Here is a 24,560-nt window from a genome sequence, read left to right on the forward strand (position 1 = left end):
ATAGTTAACTGTCTCATATTGCTATATGGCACCAAATGGCCCGCCTGTCAATGATTTAGAAGAGCATATGAGGAGGCGATTCCATTAAATATCAGGTGCTCCATGGAATTTATTGGTGGTATAAGTTCACGCATAAATAATTTTTGCTTTAGATACCAAAAGAACCAAGGCGTCTTGTCTCTTCTTGGTCTCATCACGATGGATGCTCTTAAGTCAGGCCTCAAAAGATGGTCCAAGTAGAGTCGGCTGGTCGATAGGATGGTTCGGTGGCACCAGGCTTACCTCTATGACAACCACAACCACGCATCGACTGACATAATAAACGGAAATTGGATTCTTGGCATGATCGTGTTTGGGATGCGAGTACCGCTTGCTTAAGTAAGTGTCCTCCATTATCCCAATAAACCCAAGTAAAGAACAAACTAAACTATGAGTGTTTGGTTGAGCATCCACATTATTATGGTCTTCATAATTTGTTAAAAAAAACTTATGATTTAGATTGTGACTGTGACACTTTAACGGGCACTTGTCATGGCTTTTAACTTAGAAATTTCGAAGTGACAATAAATTCTTTATCAAGGCCTTGTGTAAATAGAGTTGCCGAATAAAAATAAAGAAAACTGCGAATGAGAAATAATTATCTGACGTCAAAATGTCGTTCATATGCATTCTTCTGTCAAATAGACGTCAATTAGACAGAACAGATTTTGACTTCATATTGGAGCCTTAGTATGATTCAATCTTCAAATAATCAAAGCTCATTTATACTCAATCCGGGCTTACAGAATTGAAACAAGATTAAAGCTGAGTTTTTAAATGACTATTGTTGATTTTAAAAATTGTTGTCGTTCATTGACCAATCTAAAACTTACTGTCTTCACCTTGATCACTTTTCATAAACCTTTTCCCCTTTTTTCCTTCAAATATCAAATCTCGAGACATTTGCCGGTGTCATAGTCGTCGTCGTGGTCAAGAGATTTACATTTCCGCTTTCATTTTTCGCTTAACCATTATTGTTGACATGGATCGCGAATTGAGGCCTCTGCTCTTCCACAATGTTGATCCCAATCAGTAAATCAGAGAATCCAAGAAGATGAATACAAAACCAAAACAAGAAAACCTATACCATGCTTACTCCATTGAATAACTACTTAGGTATATCGTCAGCGGCCTCACTATCCCAACCCAAACTTTAGCTAGCTATACAAAAATTCTACTCCAGCTATATTCGCCATTATCCAGAGCTTGTGATAGGGTAAAGTGCTGTGGTGTGGTGTGGTGTGGCGGTGCAGCTTGTGCTGGTCGGTTTTATATGCGGAATGCCTGGCGGCTGTAAATCGCGCTTCACCGTGCATGCATCAGTTGCATTGCATTCGTACACGAAATTATAATAAGGTAAAATGATCTAACAATTCAATTAGCTCTTATCTGACGATTTACCATTGGAGCTCATTAATATACGTTACCTCGTATATACCTTCGAAAGACCCGCCGAGTCCAAAGCTTGAATCTGCTACTATGGTCGTGGCGGCTGGCCGTCCTGATGATGGTCCACCTTCGTCTTCATTTAGAATGTCCAACCATCAGCGTCATCAGTCTCATCACCATCATGATAGTCAGCTTCAGCCCGGGTTCACCGTTCACCTCATGATTCTCTGAGGCTCTCTTTGGTTACAAATAAAGAGGTAGGTATATGCCAAAATTCACATTCAAAAAAAAAAAAGAACGATAGATCAGCACTTTTGGAAATATTGGGCTGGACTTACAGTATGTGTTGAAAGCCAAGTTATAGACAAATAATTAAATATCAGCATCAGGCGAATTCCATATGACTGGTTGATTTTTTATGAAAGTCTGGGTAATCTCAAAGTTCAAACGAATCTATGCTACAGTATCTGGAAAATTGGACTAATAAGGTTTTTTTTTGGCATGTGTTTTTCAAGAAAAAAAAAAAATGATTTCGGGTAAGTGGCCTTCGAGTCTTGCAATTTGAGTATGTCAGCAATAACTCGCTGAATATTTTCTCCAAAGCTTCAATCATCTCGGAAATATTTCCGTAGACAAGCGACTTCACAAAACCCATAGCTTTTTTAAAGCTAAAAAAACTCTAGTTTGATATTCAATCTATCGAAGCGTGATGCCACGCTAAGAGTTTACCAAGGACTTCAATACGACTCTGTGACTTATTCAATCTTTTTGTACTCTTAGTTAATTTCTTTTATTTAGTGTCATATAAAAATAAACCCACATATGTTTTGACAAATATTCAGCTAGCATGACCTTTCAAAATTCTTCAAACCATTTTCCAGAGACATTTAAGATAATTTTAAGTCCTCTTCCCTTATTTCTTCTAACACAAAAGAATACAGTCATCTTAAATCGATACATTTTTTTGATTTCTGAGGCTTATATACGTGAGCTCGGTCCCTAGCTAGCTGTCTCCAGTTTTGCACCCCAAGTTGGTTGATGTCCATTCGCTCTACGTGACCTAGCCATCTAAGCCGTTGGACTTTAATTCTGCTAACTAGGTCAGTGTCGCTGTACAGCCCGTACAGCTCGTCGTTATATCTTCTCCTCCATTCTTCATCTATGCGTACGGTACCAAAAACCACCAGAAGAATTTTTCTCTCGAAGCATCCTAAGACGCTCTCATCTTTCTTTGACATTGTCCAGTCCTCAGCGCCATAAATGAGAACCGGGATGATGAGTGTCTTATAGATGGTGATTTTACATGCTCGAGAGAGGACTTTACTTCTCAATTGCCTTCTAAGTCCAAAGAAGCAGCGATTTGCAAGAGTAATTCTTCGTTTGATTTCAGCACTGGTGTCGTTGTCTGTATTAATAGCGTTGCCTAGGTAGACAAATTCCTTAACTATCTCAAAGTTATAGCTGTCCTTGGTGACGTTTTGTCCAAGACGTCGTCGTTCAGTGTCCTTTTTTGATGACAGCATATACTTGGTCTTGCCCTCATTGACCACTAAACTCGTCTTCTTCGCTTCCGTCGCAATGCTCAAAAACGCTCAACTGACATCACGCTTTGATCTTCCAATTATGTCAATATCATCTGCGTATCCGAGTAATTGGATGGACCTTTGGAAGATTGTGCCTCTAGTATTAACGGTTGAGTTTTGCACAATTCTTTCCAGAACGACGTTGAGGACGTCGCATGACAGTGCACCTAAAACCTTTTTTGACATCAATTGCGTCGGTAAGATCTTTTCCGATTTTGATAGAGCAGCGTGTATTCTCCACCGTCATTCTACACAAACGGATAAGTTTGACAGGGATGCCAAAACTAGACATTGTTCGGTAGAGCTCTTCCCTATAGATGCTGTCATACGCGGCTTTAAAATCGATAAAGAGATGGTGGGTATCGATTTGAAGCTCCTGGGTTTTTTCCAAGATCTGCCGTAGTGTGAAGCCACACTGATAGGGACCAATCAGGTTGTTGACGAATGGCTTCAGGCGTTCACATAATACGGCATAGAGGATCTTATACGCAATTTTAAGGAGACTGATACCTCTGTAGTTGGCGCAGTTTAGAGGGTCTCCTTTCTTATGTATCGGGCACACTATGCTGATATTCCACTCAACGGTCATGCTTTTTTCCGACCATATTTATGCAGAAGAGTTGATGCATGCTTCCTACCAAGTAATCGCCTGCTGCTTTGAATAAATCGGCAGCGATGCCGTCAGCATCTCGTTTGACTTAAGTTTAGTTATAGCTATCTTCACTTCGTCAAGGTGGGGTAGGCGGAATTGTTGATCTGCGTCGCTGAGGTTGAGTGGTTCTATCTCCCTTACAGCGGAATTCGGTTTGTCATCGCCGTTATATAATTTGGAGAAGTGGTCTTTCCATATTCTCAGCATCGACTGCGGTTCTACTACGATGTTCCCCTGATCGTCTTTACAGGCTTCGGTTCGTGGCTGGTACCCTCGCGAGGTTTTTTTTACCTTTTGGTAAAATTTACGAATCTCATTCCTGTTGTGACATCAATATATCTCCTCGATCGCGCGCTTCTCATGCTCCTCTAGCTCTAGTCCTTCTGTGCAACGCAGTTTTGTATGCCTGTTGTTTCGCTGCTTGCGCTTGCCGGCATTCGTCGTCAAACCAAGGGTTTCGCTGTGGTGGCCGTGTGAAACTTAGCACTTCAGAGGCGGCATCTGGCCACTTGTTTTGGCTTGGATGGGGATATCCGTAGCCGTACCTTGGCTACAACGAGGTAGTGGTCCGAGTCAATGTTATCCCCTTGGAATGTTCGGATATCCTGTATACAGGAGAAGTGTCCTTTTGGGGCATGCGCATATTAGGCTTAAGTTGGCGAATTTAGCCTTGATGTGGATTGTCGTGATGCGCGCACTCACACTGTTGAAACTCCTGAGTCTAGTTCCAACAACAAATCCACACCCAAAATGACGCTATCTTTGTTCTCGGTAGTTTACGTTTGCCCGGTCCATCCCATCGCACTTCTTGGATGGTGATAATATCTGCGTTGCAGCAGTTTAAGGCTTCCGCTAATTGTTCGGCTGCCCGTGGTCTGTTAAGTCACTTAACATTCCACGTACAGATCCAAAGTTCGTTGTCCTTATTTCGTTTGCATGGGTTGTCAACAGTGAATCCGTCCGTATCCGAGGCTTGTTGTGCTTTGCAACTAAAAGTATTTTTTACGTGGCCAGGAAGTCACCCCGACGGCACAACCCACAGCTTAGAGGGCCAGATCCTTAGTATAAATCCAAGGAAGGGGAGCCGGATAAACCGCTCCTTACAGGCCTGGGCTTCGAGTATGTCGAAGAAGCCCTATAAAGTATTCACTAAGTAGTTCAACCTTACTGGAACTGTAGACGCCACTGTTGATTCCATCTCGAGAATTCGTTCGCTGCCGTCTGGATAAGGTGAGGTGCCTTAGTGGAAACACCTCTCCCCCCCTCTCTCGTTTGCTGCCCCCAACACCTTTCCACCGGGATTAGAACCCAATCTATAGTTGAGGTACTAGGCACCCGATGTTCACCGCGGGGAGGTAAGAGTAGGAGTTTATAGGCAGTGGTGGGTTTTGAGAAAAAACCTGTGGACGATTGTGTCCTCTTGAATGCACATGTTTGAAATTCTTCTTAATAATTTAATTAATATTGGACTTAACAACCTTTTCGTTATGTGCATTTTTTCATATCAGGAATCACTCTCATGTCAATTTAAAGTCAATTCTGATGTACCTCAAGGGAATCACCTTGGTCCATTGCTGTTTTTTTAATTTATTAATAATCGGACTTCTGTTCTTGAATACGCTCGCGTCGTATGGGCGCCGCCGTGCTTTTCCGCTTATATTGATAAAACAGAAATTATTCAACGTAGATTTTTAAAATTTTATCTTCGTTTTCTTCCCAGACCCGATAGACCTCAATACTCTCAAGGGCTTCATTTGATAGAGTTGGTAGATTGAATGGAACGATTTCATGTTCATCCAGCTAGCGCTAGTTGAAGGAACTTTTCTAAGCAGATCGAACTATTGCAGCTAACAAACAAAGCTCTAAATCAATTTATCAATTTAACTTAACACAATCCCTATATTCATTGACTCTACAGATGAAAATCTCAAATCCGCAATCTTTAAATTTAATTTGTTGGCTATAAGTACTTGAACTTATGTTATTTTATAGTTTGAAAACATTTTCACGGTTTGCAAACGTTGTTCAGAAATAAGCCTCCTCATTATGAAATTGCAAACAAATTTAAATGACAGCTGTCAAAAAGACCGACTCCGAACAAAGTATTGCCAGATTGAAAACCACACGTTTTATTACAATCGTTAAAAATAGAGTTGAGTAATAAAACGACAAACATACACATCGAATTCTATTTCATTTCGAAATCGTTTTATTTTGAAACTTTTTTAACTTTAAAAATAAACTGATATTTCTGTGGTCTTTAATAACCAAAGTGTATTTTTCTTGCAAAACACAATATACAAAAAGATTTACCTATACTATACTGCTCCTTCAAATCTAGATTCACTAGGTTGTAGTCTAAAAGTCTCTTCGCCCTCGACGAGACATACGACGACGTTGACTTCGACGGACGATCCCAAACCAGCTTCAGCATTCAGTTGATGGAGCTCAAACGCAGGAGCAGGCGCAGCGCCACAACTTCCATTGACAAGTTTATCTGCACGATGTATCTGAATGAAGCCAAGAGTGATGTCAACCAGTGGAAATAATAAATGTGCATGTTTTAATTTCGATTCGGAATTCTGCCATTTGGACGAATGGTCTTCGGCAGCGGCGGCGCGGCGTCGATCAGTCAGTCAGTTGGAATCGGGATCGGGACGGTTGCTTGTCCCAACGACAACTTCCACTATGGTCCCCAACTTCTTCATCAATTCCGGACCAAGACCAAACACCAATCGTATCATCAGATTCACTGTTTGCGGACTCCCTCCCTTTAGCTCCCTTAAGAAGTTGTGCATACTCGTACATATAGAAAGACAAACGAGGCCACACGACTCCATGTGACGACCATACAACAGACGAAGATGAAAGACCAGTTGTTGATAAAGTGCTTCAATTGGAAGTGGAGGCCCGCAACAGCACAGAATCCCTCGCTCTGCGATATCGTCATATATGATGGAAGAAAATGGGCGCCCAACTAGGGTTCCCTTCCCGGATAGAATCAAGCACTGATCAGATCTTTTGGCATATTGCCACTGCCAAGCCAAACCATAGCTAGCCAAAGCCGCACAGCTGAGTATGTTGGTTGGTGGCTCTCTGATGGACTTTATATAGGCTTCAATCCTGCCTTTGATCTTCCTCTCTATATACAGGTAGGTACATACATTGAGTGCGGGACATCCGTCCTGTCTTGGCCAATTCAATTAAAATTGTTGGGTTAATTTTGTTTGCAATTTAATGGCTTCATTCGGAATCACCGGCACTCTTCGGTTCGGTGTTTGGTCACAGAGCCAGAGCCATAGCCATAGTCAGAGCGCCATCCAAACTAGAGATGACGAAGATAATTACTTAGAGAGGATGACTTACAACTTCATTGTCTGTGCTGCTGCTGTGTGTACTAGAAAGATGCTGAATTAAAGCCAAGTCTTGGAACTTGAATCTTGGGGTTATATCAGAGACGAATGTCTGTTGTTAGCTGTTGTTTCGGTTTAATTCATTTTTATTCACCTTAATTGATCGGAAAGACATCCACAGCAAAACAAAAACACACATGGATGCAGAGTTGATGATAGAATTGCCTCCTTTATGAGGATTGTTTTGCCGACAGAGTTAGATACCTAAACCGTCAAGCATACTCGTGTAGCCTGACCAGAAGTACTAGCGCCAGCGAATCTATGGAATTAGTTCATAGAGTGGGCTTCGGTGTGTCAATTATCACGTTTGAGCAACTTTTTTAAGTTTTATTCCTTTAATTGTGGCTTCGATAAAATTAAGTAATTGCTGTGGATGATGTTATGGTGGAAGTTTGGTGGAGTAAGGCCACGGAGTTGAAGACAAAACAATTTTAAAATTGGAAGGAATCTATGTTGTCACACAAAATATAGCGGCAAAGAAATTATAATCTATAGTTGTGAAGAATGTTAATTTAACTTTTTAGTTTTCAATGAGATAGTACATACGGATCATACAATATCTAAAGCTATTGATTGTTACGTTTACATCTAGATTAATAACTATTTTTTGCATTTTTCTTACGAATCTGGAAAAATTGGGAGCTTTTTTGAGGCTGATGTCGTCGGAATGCCGAGTTCGTTTTAAAAAACGAAAAAATCAAAACTTACGTTAAGAGTTTTTCAAACTCCGATATGGAACCAAGTTTATTTTCCTTAAATCGTAATCATTCTATTATAACTTTTACAATCAAATATTACCACCAAAAACAACTTCTCAAAGTATATATAGAGCATAACACGGTACTTCATAAATCTAAAAATAAAATGCTTACGGTGTGGCGGTACGGCATTACGGGTAATAAGACTTGTCGCTGACAAACGTAAGAGAATGGTCAGCGGAACACTAGCCACGACTCTAGTCATGTCCGAAGTTCTCTTAGAAAATAATCCCGGAATATTCGGTTGGGATTGCGTTCTCTGTCCTTTGACCCTAGTACCAAACTAGAGAATAATTGGTCGGTCTTAGCCTTGTTCGTCGTACCCTTACAAAAAGTGGAAGTAAAACCGGGTTAAAATCTCTTCGTGCCCCTGGCAGCAAACCAGAAGATAATCGCTGGTGTTGTTTGTGTCCATGACGCCTAAAGAAGAAGGTTACCACGGAATTAGCAGTTGGGACTAACTATCCCGTTCATAGTAACAATTTTGAGAATAAACGGGTGTCTAAAGCCTTTTCGTCATACACTTAGAAGGAGTGGATGGCGCAATAAACTTTGAGAAAGAAAAAGGTATTTTGGATAACGAGACATTTCTGTACTTAAGGCATTAAGTACAAGAACGTCTGTGCTCTGGAAATGTTCCTTTTTTATGTACAAAGGGTTGGTACTCGAACTGCATAAAGATAGAAAGCGAGTTTTTGTTGAAATTTCATCTCGCCATAATGTAAGTCCTGGGATGATACAGAATAAGTTTAAATTTTCCTTACAAAATAGATTTGACGATGCAACCTTAACGTTCTCCGACTTTATAAGATACATTTTGATATTACTTTCTCGCTCTTTTGTTTCTGAAAAAGGTAAATTTCAAGTATGTAAAGTTGTAGTACCCGTGGCATGCGTTATACTGTCATGCCAGAGGTCTTGGGTTCGATTCCTGCTTGTGCTATCTAAAGTCTTTTCACGGGTACTGCCTGTTGCGAGAAATTGACAAATTCTCCAAGAGTAACTCTTGTCCTGAAAAAGTGCTTTCTCAAAATTAGCTGTTCGGATTCGGCATATAAACACAGGAATGGTTGAGAGTTGTAAGTCACTAGGCCGTAGTTCTCAACGGACTGTTGCGCCACTCAATTTATTTTTAAAGTTGTTTTAGAACATACAAATCAATTTGGAGGCATTGCAGCTACAGTTACTTTTACGAAGTTGACAATTCAAGGATGGAAGGGACCTATAGTTTGTATGCTGAATTCAAGCGGCTAATTTGAAAAGGCACACGACAAGAACATTTGCTCGTGGAGGATTTATCAATTTCTCTGTAAAGGCAGTACCCGTGGCATAGGCAGGTTTTTAAAGTGCTGCCAATAACTAATACCTATTTTCAAGTTACTTAATCCAAACTGTTATCAGACTTTCATGAACTTTAAATCCAAATCAGAAATTTATCAAAAAGGCCAAGTTCTGATACTAGGCCGTTTGACAAATGCATTAAGAAACTGTTAAATCAATTAACTCAGCTTGTCGATGAGCCAACTCGAATCCCTGCCGTTACAGGTCAATCCGCCAACACCCTAGACTTGTTTCTTACCTCTGACTCTAATAAGTACACAATAAGTGTATTACCGCCTCTAGGTACATCAGATCATTGTATCGTATCTGCAAAATTCTCATGTCTTAAAAACTCAGTTAAAGAAAAAAATCCTATGAGAACCGTTTGGCAATATGAGAAAGCCAACTGGGACGGTCTCGATTAATTCTTCAGGAACTTTAATTGGTCACTATGCTTCCTCGATTGTGACGTGGATTCCAGCGCAGATATGGTAACAAATTTAATTCTTTGTGGAACACGGTAAAATCTATCAAACTCAAAAAAAACTCATGGTTTGATTCGAGCTGTAAAGAGGTTATTAGGTTCAGCAATGTAAGTTCCCGACTGAGGAAAACCTTAACTTTAAACAAGCTAAAAAGACCAGTAATGGTCATATTTGATGAACCGTATTTTTGCCCGATCAGAAATTAGGACAAAAAATACTACAATGTCCCAAAGGTGACATTCGATTGATAAAGCTAATTTGCTTGCAGCACATTTTGCTGTTAATTTGACGCTAACGGATAGTGTCATGAGTCCTCCTGCTCTTGAGAGCGTAAATGATTCTATGGGATGAATCTTCTTTCGCACTCGTGCAGTCGCAAGAGTACCTACTGAAAGACCTTGACAAACACAAATCTGCTGGCCCGGATAGTAGGTATTCCCCCTGAAGAGGTTTTCTTCAACGCTGGCAAAACCACTGCGTAAGCTTTTCCATCTGTCCTATTCAACAGGTCTCTTCCCGAGTGGATGGGAAACTGCATTTGTATAATACAAACTATCGTCCAATTGAACTTACGTCCCTTCTTTCTAAAGTCACGGAAACGCTGATCAATTTGTAGCTTTAGGAATATCTTGAAGCTTCTTAATGACCGACAGTATGGCTTTCGTAGCAATAGGTCCACTGGTGATCTCATGGTTCATCTCACCGAACAGTGGAACAAATCTTTACATCGTTTTCTAGAAAGTAAGATTATTGCACTTGATATTTCAAAAGCATTTGATAGAGTTTGGCACCAGGCTCTCTTATCGAAAATGCGTGTTTTTGGTATTGATGAATCTCTTCTTCGTTGGATTAGTAATTTCCTTTCGGATCGTTCAATACAATTAGTATTGGATGGATTCAAGTCTGAAAAATATAAAATAAATGCTGGTGTGCCCCAGGGCTCTGTTTCATCTCCAACACTCTTTCTCTTTATCTTTCTAAACATTCAATACAAGTTGTATTAGATGGTTTTAAGTCTGAAATTCATAAAATAAATGCTGGTGTCCTATAGGGCTCCGTTTTGTCTCCGACTCTCTTATTATATTCATAAACGATCTTTTGTCTAGCACTTCTAGTCCATTAAACTGTTTCGCTGACGACAGTACCCTCAGGTTTTCATATTCCTTTCTAGATTCACATCGTTGACTTTCGGATGTGGAACTTCAACGGCAACGTATGATAAGCTCATTAAATTCTGATCTTGACATTATTGTCCAATGAGGAATCAAATCCCGTGTAGAATTTAATGCTTCGAAAACTCAATGCTGTCTCCTGCCGTTAAAGCGTAACGCACCACTATGAGTGGCACTTGCATCCAGGAAACCAATCTGCTATCAGTACTCGGTATGTGTATTACAGATCACCTCTAATGGAATGGTCACATATTCGATATCGCCAAAAATGCTGCCAGGTGCTTAGGATTTCTCCGACGATGCAAGACATTGTTCACCCCTTCTGATCTGGCTATAATCTACAAAGATTTCATCCGTCCAAAGCTTGAATATAATTCGCATATCTGGGCAGGTGCCCCCAAAACAAGTTTAAATCTCTTGTATAGAATTCAAAAAAGGGCTTTAAAAATGATAGGCGATAGAACTATAATCAAAACATTTAGGTACATCGCTAGAACACCGCCGCAATGTTTCATGCCTTTCGTTGTTTTAAAGATATTTTTACAAGCCAGTTGCATTCCACCGCTTAAACAATTCAGCCGTAATACTCGCACTTCTAGGAACGCTCATCAGTTTATCCTTGAGCTCGTACTGTAAAGTATAAAGATTCTTTCTGAAATCGCCCATCAAAAATGTGGAATGCTTTGACCAACTCTGTTTTTCCCTCACATTTTGATGTTTAGAACTTTAAGACCAGTGTGCATCGGTATCTCCTTTTAAATCCTTCCCTATTTTCCTAACGCTCGCACTGTGTTTAAATACAAACATATTATAAAGTGTACTAATAACCCCCTGAGTGCTTGTGAATTAAAACAAAAAAAATAGCTTGCCCTATTCATGATATGCGTCGTATTACATATTTTCCTAATTATGTAGATAAAAGAAAAAGGTCAAGAACTTGTCGAGAATTTTGCTTTTGATTGTTGAAAACTATTTAAATGATAATTAGTTGACTAAACATTAACTTCCTATCTCCTATGGTCTCAGTTTTTTTTTTCAAATTTGTTCTTTCCAAGAATTGTAGCTTTTGAAAACAAAATGTTATGGACAAGACCCTATTTTGTAGCTCAAATGGTTTTGGAAATATTAAAGTTTTTTGTTAAGAAAGTTGATTTAAAAGTGTGATTCCAAAATCGAATGTTTTCAAATTTTAAAAAATGACAGTTTTTAATTATTTTTCTTTTTCAGTAATTGAAGCTTTTTCAAACAATTTTCGCAGGTACTAAGCTTTTAAAAAGCTAATAATTTGGACCAAACTTAATTAAATTTAAGTTTTTATCCGCTAAATGAAGACTTATTTTAACGGAAAATTCAAAATTTCAAAAACCATGCGAGCTTAAAATGTTTGGCTTCCGGAAGAATTACCATTTAATTAGCGACAATTTCTCAGATTAATTTTTTTAAATCTGCCACAAAGTGTCCTCCATGACGTAAGGTATCAACAAAATTGCATTAGCAATGAAATGTCAGAAGAAATAAGTTCACTAAAAATCACTGTAGATAGATAAAAAGAAATCAAACTTATGTTTGAAATATCTTTAAAGATTTTTCTCTCTTGTTTCTGTTTTATTCTTATATTTAAGGTTCCAGTTTCCATAATTAAGGAATCACTATCCATTTGTTTGGTAAAAACAATCAAACTAATAATCCGTGAGCCATTGTTAAGTGTATAATAATTAAATTAAAATCAATTCTAATTGGTTAATAATTTTTCAAGCAAAACAAACAAATTTCCAATTCCCTCGATTATCAAGTTCCACTAATAGATATTGTTGATGGGTTGTTTCTAAAACAATCTTAAATCAGATAAATTGTAACTACGACAAATTATTTATATAATTTTCACTTAAAACTGAAATATAACTTTTTGATAAAACTTTGATTGAATGTAATTCCAAAAAGGTTAAAATTAATCGATTTAGGCTAATCCATGTCTTTTCTAAGCTTTATCTGTAATACCTAGGAGCCGACTATCTAATCGAGAGACAACAAATAAAAACATACATGTACAGAATCGATATAGATTAGGTGTGTGCTGATTAGACACTTGTTCTAGGAGTAAAAACTTTAAGGCTAGCTTTCAAGGGGTGATTCTTTTAACTGCAATTTTCGGTTTTGCACATTTTCGTCGATATCTCGACTACAACTTGAGTAATTTTTTCTTCTAAGGCATCAATAGTTTCCATTACCAAACCATGACACCATTAAGGCTTCCACTCTTATTAAATTTCTTCACAATTTTAGTGATTACTTAAAAACTCGGTCGATTGACTACAGCAATAGTCATCGTATAATGCTCAAGAAATGGTAACGTTTCAATCAATGCTTTTTTTAGCAAGTTTTAATAATTTTAAAGCATTGTTCGATTACGAAACGATCACATTAGGGTAATTGCACCCATGCAAGTTAAATTATGACAGTGTAAATGATACTTTAAGTATGAATTTGAAAGGTGTCAAATGCAAGGGCTACCAGCTCTAAGGGACCAAATAAAATATTTTACACAATACAAAAATGTATAAGTGTAATAAAACTATTTTGCTTCTTTTGATGAAAACAGCAGTACACATTCCGGAAAGTTTAAAAAAACTTAATTTTAGTAAAAATGGTTATCTTTTAATTAAAACTCAAAACTAATAAAGATTTAATTTTGATCAATTATCTGACCTAAAAATTTGCTACCAATAATTATTTACACTTTTTTTGAGTAGAGGAAGAACAATTTCCGATATAGTTTTGTTATTTCCTTATTTTATTTATTGTGATAAATAACCTAAGAAGTTGGGGTTTTCTAGTTATTCTAGTGAATACATAAATATTCGATATTTTGAGTTTCTCAAGACTAAAGTTAAGTTCTGGACTTGATTCGAAAAACAAAACGCTACTTTTCAATTCAAATTTCATCCAGAAGAGTAGGATCTTGTTGAGAACATTTGTAAGTGCTTGAAGAACTTAAAAGATATACCATCTATAATATATTTTATTTTGGATTGTTTCTAAAATTTTGTCAAAACGGTATTTTATTTAATTTTTGAAACAAGAGGTTTCATTTTATATATATAAGAAACAAGACTTTTTTCAGGAGAGATCATTTTGGAAAACCAATGAAAAGCAAGATCAGCATATAATTTTTATAAAACTTTGAACGACCAATTCGCACATTCATGATTTGCACCTTTTTCAAATTAATTTCGAGTCGAAAAACCCTCCGCCTTACAGAAATCCCAAAAGAACTGACTGGACGAAATTCAGTCAAATTGCTAATTCCAAACTAAGCAACTTACCGAATCTCACTGAATCGATAGGAGACCTTGAATCAATGGTGAAAACCTTTGAAACTTCTGTAAGTAAAGCTTTTAGAGTCTCTTGCCTAGTTAAATATAGACGTAAAACCCTTCCTTCTTGGTGGAATGAAGAACTGTCCAGTCTTAGGAAAATGACGAGGACAATTTTCAATATCTGCCACAAACATAAGTTTTATCAACCGTATAAAGACTCTCTTAAAATTTACAAGCAAGCCCTGTCATCAGCTAAAAGACAAGGCTGGAGAGAATACTGTCAATCAATCGAAGACATAAAGGACTCCGCAAGGCTCAGCAAACTTTTATCGAAGAAACATTGTAATCCTTCATTTCTGAAAAAGAATGATGGAACCTGGACAGCCTCTTCAGACGTATCTCTTGAGCTACTGATAAAGACACACTTTCCAGGTTGCGAAAGTGATAACCCCGAATCGCTTGAAACCACAGAGCTAAACGTAGCTTATGTGGAGCAAGTCAATTCCTTTATAACCAGAGAAAATATTTTGTGGGCCATCAATACTTTTTCTAAATATAAATCCCCAGGCATGGATGGCATACTGCCAGTTATGCTTCAAAAGTTGCATGATGTCGCAGCTCCATGGCTGGAACAAATTTTTCAAAGGATGTCTGCTTCTGAAACATGTGCCCATGTCGTGGAGACAGGTCAAAGTAGTTTTTATCCCGAAAGTGGGTAGGTGAGGTCACGAATCCGCGAAGGATTTCGGACCAATAAGCTTAACATCGGGTACGGGTGAAGAAGACCTGTATTGCCTTCTACGCCTGCAGCAAAACTTTCGGCAAAAATTGGGGACTTCAGTAGAAGATGATTTTAAGGACGTACACAGCCGTAGTACGTCCAATCTTAACATATAGTTCGATTGTGTGGTGGCCTGCTCTTATCAAAGCCTATAATATTGATAAGCTTAAGAAGGTTCAGAGAACAGCTTACGTGGGCAACACAGGGGCCATGCGTACTTGCCCAACGGACGCCTTAAACGTTATTTCGGATCTTCTACCAATCGACCTTTTTATTAAATACATAGTTTCGTGCAGCGCTATTAGGCTGGAGGAATCAAACAGCTGGTTGTCAAAACCTTATGGTCACAGCAACACAACGAAATTGATTTCCTCAGATATTATCTCGGTAGACACTGACTAGTGCACTCCTACTTTGAGCCTTAGTAAGGGTTTGAAGGTTATTTTCTCATTCGGAGAAAATTGGGAGGATGACATCGTGTCCATAGGTTTCGATACAAATATCTTTACTGACGGCTCAAAGATGGAGTGCGGAGTTGGTTCTGGGATCTATTCTGAGTCCCTAAATGTAGCCAAATCGTTTAGTCTTCCTGAATAAGCTAGCGTTTTTAAGGCTGAAATGCTGGCAATAAGGGAGGCATGTAAGATACTTAAACAAAGCCCAAACCAAAACCAAAATGCGGCTATCTTTACAGACAGTGAAGCAGCTGTCAAAGCCATTAACTCGGCCACATCCTCATCTAAATTGGTCCAGCAATGTCGCGATGAGCTTGCGAGCCTGAATATTAACCTCGGTGTCACCCTGATCTGGGTTCCGGGCCATAGTGTTATCGTGGGAAATGAACGGGCTGACGATTAAACCAGGCAAGGATCGGCCCTTCATAGCTCACTTGCGGAAATGTTTAACATTCCTCTTATCGCTATGAAGGGTAAAATCTCTTTTATCTACCAAACTGAATCAAACCTAAGGTGGAGCAATTTACCCAACTGCATTATATCTAGGAAAATATGGCCCACCTATAATAAAACCCGTACAAACAGGATTGTTGCGTTTTGTACTGGACATTGGCATATAGGAGTTCATGCAGAGAAGTTGGGTATCTCGTACAACACCTTTTGCCGTAGCTGTAGTGACCAAAGAGAAAGTGAAACCATAATCCATTTCCTCTGCAAATTTCCTGCTTTGGCAAACACCAGAATGAAATGCTTTGAAAAAGCATTCTTTCAAGAACTCGATGAGCTATCTGAGACAAAGATTAGAGACCTAATCTTTTTTCTCAATGCGACAAAATGGCTCTAACATAATTGCTATGAAGCTTCTCTATAAATCTATCCCTTTCAATTAAAGGTCAAACGAGTTTTTAGGCTAGGTTGCCTTGAGATCGCCATTTCTAACTACCTACCACGAAGTCCATGTTTGTGGTGAATTTTAGTAATAACAATGCTTCGGTGAAGGGAATATCGTTCCATGTTTAGTAATGGCGTATTTTTTTTTTTTATTTTCAAACGTAAGAAGATGAAAGGTGCAACAGGTGCCGATATTGAGGGCTATTCAAAATGAAACGTCTTATTGGAAGGGTCTAAGGGAATAAATACTTATTACCGGCAAACCAAATTCATGGGCTATAGTTCTTTTTTTCATGATAATAGAGATTTTTGTGGCAAAAGTTAAAAATTACTTCAAAACTACTTACTTAAACAAACGCAAAAATGTTTATGTATTTAACGAAAAATCTTAAACAATTTAAGGTTAGTAACCGTAATCCAACTGTGTGTTTTATATTAAAGTCAGGAAAGGAGACAAGAATTTATTCCGGATATTATTCAAAAAATAAGCTGTGAGCCACTGCACACCTACATATTTTTAATTTAAATAAATACTCACAAATTTCCAAAACAGATAAGACAACAAAACAATGTTGTTGATGCGTTGTTCCCACAATAATCTTAAATCAGATAATTTCTTCGTTCCAAAAATTATTTTTATATTTTATACTTAAAACTAAAATAAATTCTTTAGATAAATCTTACTAGTAATACTTTTTATTCCTACATTTTTAAAAACACCAAAAGAGTAAGATTCAATCAATTTAGGCTAATTTATGTCTTAAGTTATCTTTATCTGTAAAATTTAACTAATTAAAGGCATTCTTGTACTTGAAGCATATGAAGTCATGGAAGAATTAAGTTTCCATTTTATTAAGATAATATTTGTTTAAGATTATTCTTTGACAGATTAAAATATATACAGTTAAAAATAATACACATGGATCCCATAGAAGATAACAAAAACTATTTTTGAGCACTTTTAATTTTATTTATTGAACCATCTTACATAGCACAACATGCACAGCTGCAAAACTTCAGGACATATTAAGAATAATTTAATTGCCTAGAAAACCTTTTTATTTATACAAGGCGGCTTCTTACGAGTTGAATTTTTAAATAAGAACTTCACCAATACCCGTGTTTTGATGGAAAATCTATCAATAGTATAGTACGATTTTACACGAACAACAAAAACAATATCCGCAGTACGAATACTACCGATAAAAGTTAAAGCAGAATCTTACTACGGATAGGTTTTTGGCATTTATACCAGCCTCAAATGGATCTTATGTGATTTCGTTCTTAAATGTTGGTACGATTGATATTGCATTTGTATCCCGATGGCTGTGTTCGTTGAGTAGCTGTGCATCAATCTGTTACTGTTGATATTATTTCGTTTTTTAAATGAAAATGGACTAACTGGGCTTATTTTGCAAGAGAAAACCATAGAAAAGTTAATAAAGATTTGATATGTTTCCACAAAAGCTTTATCTCAGTTAAATTAAATAACACTTTTTCTTCTTTCCACCGCCCAAGAAGATTTAAAAATGATTAAGTTTGACAGCACTTTCTAAAATGCAAATGGTGTTTCGATGTTTCTTATGAAGTGCAAGTAAGAGACTCTGATTCGTGTTAAACAATGAAAAAATATGCTTACACAATTTCACCCTGGTGTCAATTTCGCTATAAATATAAAAACCGGACTACTGCGGATCGTTTTTTGGCAATTTCTCACTGTACTATGTATGGAATACCAAAAAAACACGGCTAAGGTTATTATAAATAATCATTAAAAAAAGCAGATGTCCGATATGACTGCCCTGCAGAACACACAGACCATTAATAAATTTAGAAAAAAAATCTTTTAAAACTAACACACTGTAAACAGTTTTTTAACTTCCCATAGGAAGTAACACTTCACGGGTGGCGTAAGACGCTTTAAAGTAAAGTTTCTGGTTTTATTAAATGGATTGAAATAATTTTTAGTAATTTGTGCTGTTGGGTATGTGTATTGGTGCATTATTTTATTGGAAAGTCTATCCACTTGCTCACTAAATAGTTCAAAAAACTGCGGATAAATTCGTTCCAGAGTAGATTTTGTTTTTGAGTGATTGCTTTGAAAATTCTGCTCCAATGTACCGAAATAGGTCATTGCTTCCCATTCCATTACACCGCCTCGTTTGCTTTTATTTGTTGATGCCTTATTTGATCTATGTATATCACCGAGCAACAGCCGATCTACTAGCATTTACAACAGCTTATGCCTTGAATTTAAAACAGCTCTCACTATCGCCCGATTTATCTGAAATGATGGGGCTTTTTTAGACTCTTCCTTTTTATTTTGACATTTCCTGACGTTTCAAGGTCCCTAGAGTCTAAATAAAAGATTTTAAAAGAAATGTGTGGGTGCGGGCATTTGTACGTACCTATTTACGGCAGCTTATTTTCGTCGCCCATATCTCAAAAACTGGTAATATCGACTTCAATTGAGTTTTGTTATGCAAAAAATAATGCAGAAACGACTCTCAACAAAACTGAGTGGGTGGTTTTTACCAAAGCAATTTATTATGGTTTAATTCAAAATATCACACGAACCAATAACGCTGGCGACTTAAGTTAAGTGTTGTATTATATATTGTGACATGATACCAAACTGATATAATTTTGAAATGTTTTTGTCCCCACAATTATTGTATGGCAACGAAGAATAACGTTTTTGACATTTGGTAAAATTTTGAGAAAAATCAGATTGCCATTTTTTTTTACAAAAAATAATAACCTAAAAAAAACATTATTAAAAGTTATTAAAAATTGATTGTTGAATAAAGGTATTGACTTTAAAATGATTTATTTCTGTGCTAAATTTTCTTAGAAAAATCCAATTTATATTTTTCTATAGGTACACGAAATAAAAGTTTTCAAGAAATGCAACTAAAATTGGTGAAAATTTCGACTAAAAATCTCGTTAACAAAAACAGATTTTAAAATCAAACTATTTCATCATATGAAAAATATTGTTGTTAATTTTAAGTTGATTTTTTAGAAAAATTACACTGACATTTTTTTTAACAATACACGAAAACCTGCTAAAACACCAAAAAACTGATAAAAAAGGTTTTCGATTCAAATAATATTAAAACAAAGAATGATATTGACTTCAAATTCATTCTCCAACAAAAAATATTGTTAAAAATATTTTGTTAAAGTTTTAAAAAAATTTCTTTGTCAGAAGTGATATTTGAATTTATATTATCTTCCAATAAATTCACTTTTTAATGCATAATTCCTTCACTATATAATAAACAAAAACAATCAAAAAGAACATATAATTTATTTTATAATTTCTGCGCTACATATTCTCCTTTCTAGTTTAATTAACTCCTATTTATTCCACTTTTCTATTTATATAATTTTGTTCTTGTTGATTCTCATAAAAATCGAATGTATATATTTTCTCATTAATATCTGACTTTTCCAGATCTCACACTGTAACAATTTTCAAAAGAAAGGAATTGTCTATAGACTATGCAATTCATATTTTTTGGATTATACATTGATTATAATTTGTTTGTTTTTATTGTACTAAAAATATGAACTCGAAAAAAAATATAATAGAAATGAAAAGAATATTAGGCAACTGTCTTTTTTTATGGGAACTAACAAAAAGCAATGTAAGTAAATTGATTTATTAATAAAACAGTAGAGTAAAGTTTGTTTATGATTATTCAATATAAAAAGTTTTATTTGTTTCAAGTTTATAAAAACTAATTTAAAAGGGCTATGATTATTTTAAGTGTTTTGCATCTTTTTAATATTAATGTTTGCATTTCCTTTAACCTTTATAATGAATTATACATTTTTACTTCTTCAACATTGCATGTAAATTCAAATTTTTGCTCAAGACGCTAAATGAGATTTATACTTCACTATATGTTTTCGATCTTTAACTTTTTTTGAAAAAAAAAAATCGCTGTGAAATTATGTCTATACAGAAAGGATAGCAGTGGGTAGGTTATAATTAAAAATAAAAACAGTAATTACAATAATAAAATTGATACAAATAAATTTAAGTATTCAAGTAATATACGAGTATATTTTGAAAAATTTTCGTTTTTAATAAACTTAAGTCAATAAAATTAAATAAAATTGTTTCATATAGTCAATTTAAGTTTTGTAAAATGAGTTTTAATTAAAATAAGATTTCCAAATTTAACTTTCAATTTATAACGAATTTGGTTACAAAGTTAAAAAACACAGGATTTTGTTGTTTTTCCTATGGACTTATTTTATCGACAGAAAATGTTCCTTTATTTAAAGAGGTAACTGGGTGCCCAGTTGAAATCAAGAGATCCAGACTGTAATCTAAAAGACTTATATACGTTCAAAGCTTGAGTATAACTTCCGTCTTTGAGCTGATGCTCCGGAAACTTACTTAAGTCTTTTGAACAATATTAAACGTAGAGCATTTAAATTAATTCTATTAATGCTCATCAGTATACTTTCGAGATCAACTTTCACCCTAATGTCAAGTACAGAGATTCGTTCTTTAGCCGTACTACGTGAATGTGCTATCGCACCCTTTCTTTTCCAGTCATTGCAATATTAAGGACTTTAAAATCAATGTGCACTGACACCTCCTTTCAAACCCTCTCTCCCTTTACTAATGGATTATCGATTATAAACAAAATAGATGGGTTTACCCATGTTTTTGTGAGTATTAAAGAGTCAAAAAATCCATCAACATAGTTTAAGAAAAAAGTTGTATGTTTCGACTTCATACCTCCAAATTTATGATAACATACAGTGGCAGTTGTCTTTTTATCAGTTGGGTCAGAATTGAGTGGTTAATTAGCTTTTCTCTGAATATTTTTGATTGCATCGGAACATAAAATTTCATAAGGCTTATTCCGGACCCAAAACTCAGATTGTCGTTCGAAATATTTCCATGAACTTAGCGATCTCCGAAACATTAAGACTCAGAAATACGAGAGAAAATTAATGAATGAAATAGTGTCATACATTTTCAGATCAAATCGACTTAAGAATGTCTTAATTTCTAAAACTAAAAATACGAAAACGTAAGGTACATATAATATGTACAAAAAACGTAGACTAGACACTCATATTTGTTAAAATCAGTCTGATAAAGAAGTTCATACAAAAAAAAAAAAAAAATAATAATACGTACGGAATTACTGTTTTTCCCCACCACAACAAAAAAGGCTCGACTGAATCTTTTGTCTTAATATTTTTTCAAACAAGTTTAATTAAAACCGTAAGATAGTTAATCCCTATATTGCCATAGCAGCTACTTATCAAAATTTATCGAAAAACCGATCGAATTAAATCTTCGAGTTACCAATAATAATGGCTTCCTACTTGAGCGCAAATTATTTTTCCAAAGATAGCTAATTTATTGTTAATCTTAAATATAAAAAAAGTATAAAACCCATGGTTTATCGCTTAGCTTGATTATTCTAGTAAAAAATTTAGCATGAGAGAAACAATTGTTTTAATACTTTTAACCGCTTCCTTAGGTTAGTTCTTCTTCTGATTAAGAAAAAAGAAACATTAATAATTTAATAAAACTTAATTTAGTTTTACTTTTAATAACCTTTTGATTTTGTTTCTTAGTTATAGCCTTCCCATTCGATCAAGAAGGAATAATTAAGGAAGCTCCCACCGATGATGGTTGGTTCGTCCCACAACTCAATGGATCCATGGAATGGGTCACCAGAAAAGAAGCAGAAGATTTTGAACGCAAATTATCAATGGGCAGACTGTTCGGAAAAAAATTAAAAGTTGAATTTTACCTCTTCACTCAGGATAATCCTGATATTCCTCAGGAAATTATGACGGGAGATGCACTGAGTTTAGCTGAATCGAACTTTAATAGCCAGAATCCAACAAGGTTAGTCCAGTGTACCAACAAAATTTAGAGCAAAGACTAATTTTGATTGTTCCTTGTTTTAGAATAATTATTCACGGATGGCAAAACGACTACACTTCGGATGTTAATGTGGAAATCCGTGACGCATTCTTGGACACAATGGAATGCAATGTTATATCTGTGGACTGGAGTCAAAAGGCCAAGAGCTTAAACTACATGTCATCCAAGCACCATGTTCCCGAGGTTGGCAAACAAGTTGCCAAAATGATTGATTTCCTCGCTTCTGAAGCTGACATGTCACTTGATGATCTTCATGTAATCGGCCATAGCTTGGGTGCTCATGCTGCAGGATTTACCGGAAAACGCGTGACTTCGGGACAAATCCATACAATTATCGGTTTGGATCCTGCATGGCCACTCTATGTTCTTCACAGTTGTTCGCAGCGTCTATGCGAGACTGACGCCTTCTACGTTGAATCAATACACACCAATGGAGGTTTATTGGGATTCCTTCAACCTGTTGGACAAGCGGATTTCTATGTTGGCGGAGGTGTTTTGCAACCAGGATGTGGTTTGGATGTTGGTGGAGTTTGTTCGCATCTGAGGGCATACCTCTACTATGCCGAGTCTATTAGGGAAAATCTGTTTTCGAGCTCAAAGTGCTCCCATTGGAGTTTGGCTGTTTCGAGTGTTTGTTTGGGAAAAAAGACGCCTGCTATCAGATTGGGAAGTCCTAATAATCATGAACTTGCTCATGGATATTACTTTACTCCAGTTAGAGCAAAAGCTCCCTATGGAATTGAATAAATAAAATTGAATTTATGATACAAAAACCAACCACTCAATTTTTTGAAAGTTCGTTCTGTATCTTCTGTGTTATTACCTGTAAAACAAAATTTGGTTTGAAGTCGATATCTCTACTAGTTTTTGAGATATGGACGACGAAAAAAACTTAATGAACGAACGGACTTACGAACTAAAGTACACACGCGTGCTCTGACATCTTTTTAAAAAATGTTGATCAAGATTCTAGGGACTTGAAACTTCGAGAATTTTAATTATTTTCAATTTGACAAATTGGCCCGATTACAATAACTTTCTATGGGAAGCTTAAAATTCTTATCTTTTAATTAAATTGTAGTAATTTTATCTGTTTTGTTTTACTTATTACCAATTTATATTGATTTATTAATTGTTTCTTAAAAAGATAAACTTGTTTTTTTTTAATATGTGAAGTTAGTAAAAAAACATACACATATATTAAGTGGCGTTCTAGCTACAGTGAAAAACCAGGACCTGGTGACCTACAACTCTCAATTACTTGTATAGGTAAGAAAATTCATGGAAAGAAGTACTGACAATAAGATTAGAAATTTAAATAAGAACGGCTAATTTAAAAAAGCACATGACAAGATTGACTCTTGGAGGGATTGTCAATTTCTCGGAAAAAACAGTACATAGACCGGGATTGGATCAAGACCTTTGACAATCCTATACGTACTCACATCACGGATATGCTGCAAATCATGAAAATCTATTTTCAAGTTACCTAAACTTTGCAATTTTTAATAAGTTAGTTACGGTCATCCACTTTATAAAATTTCAATTTCCTAATATGTAAATAGTTTTTGATATAAAGGACTACGGAAATCCTCAAGACAGTAACTGACTGATTGCTGAGCTTAATTTGAAAATATAGCTTTAGCTTGCCCTATTGATGAAATGCTTCGTATTGCATATTTTCCTGTTTTAAATGTAGGCCAAACGAAACTTCGCAGGGACAAAACTTGTTGAGCACTTTGCTTTTAGTTTTTGAATAAAAAGTATTCTTAGAAATTGTAGCTAATTAAATAGTAATTTATTACGCTCATATAGCTCGTATAGTTTTTCGTATTATTAATTCGAAACGTAAAAAGTTGGAATAAAGTTTTGACACTTAAAGAATAACATTTTTTTTGTTGTGAAGTAAGAAAAGAGCTGTCCAAGAATAGGAAAGAAGTAAAATAAACAAGTGTTGGACCGTTCAATAAAAAATGAAACTGTAATTATAATTAACTTGTAAAATAAGCAGACGGTATTGGAGCAATGTAACTTGGAAACGTAAAGTGAAAAAACAGGTGATAAGAACTTTTCGAAGACTAAAGAGAAAGCAAACTTGTATCTCTATGATTTCAGTTTCCTGAAATAAAGCCACACCATCCATTTGTTGGTAAGAAATTCAAAACTGCACTTCTGAAATAAGTCAAACCCGCGAGATTTTATGCTTTATTTCATTTCGTTCCGCAACGTATAGCTCGAAAGTGAACAAAGTTCCGATCGGAATTCACTTTCGTTTCGGAAAACCCGTGTTTTGTTGGGAAATCTATCAATATTATAGTAGGATTTTACACGAATAACAAAAATAATATCCCCAGTATGAATACTACCGATAAA

General features: G+C 35.9%; 1 protein-coding gene across 1 annotated transcript; it reads left to right on the forward strand.

Moving 5' to 3' along the window:
- The first annotated feature begins 21,653 nt into the window (after nucleotides 1-21,653).
- LOC129949310 (phospholipase A1-like) lies at nucleotides 21,654-22,964 on the forward strand. The gene is made up of 3 exons (XM_056060697.1): nucleotides 21,654-21,774; nucleotides 21,872-22,148; nucleotides 22,211-22,964. The coding sequence occupies exons 1-3, from the start codon at nucleotides 21,732-21,734 to the stop codon at nucleotides 22,932-22,934; spliced, it is 1,044 nt and encodes a 347-aa protein (XP_055916672.1). The 5' UTR covers nucleotides 21,654-21,731; the 3' UTR covers nucleotides 22,935-22,964.
- Nucleotides 22,965-24,560: the final 1,596 nt, after the last annotated feature.

This window comes from Eupeodes corollae, chromosome 3 (genome assembly GCF_945859685.1).
Source record: "Eupeodes corollae chromosome 3, idEupCoro1.1, whole genome shotgun sequence".
In the NCBI taxonomy this organism is placed as follows: domain Eukaryota; kingdom Metazoa; phylum Arthropoda; class Insecta; order Diptera; family Syrphidae; genus Eupeodes; species Eupeodes corollae.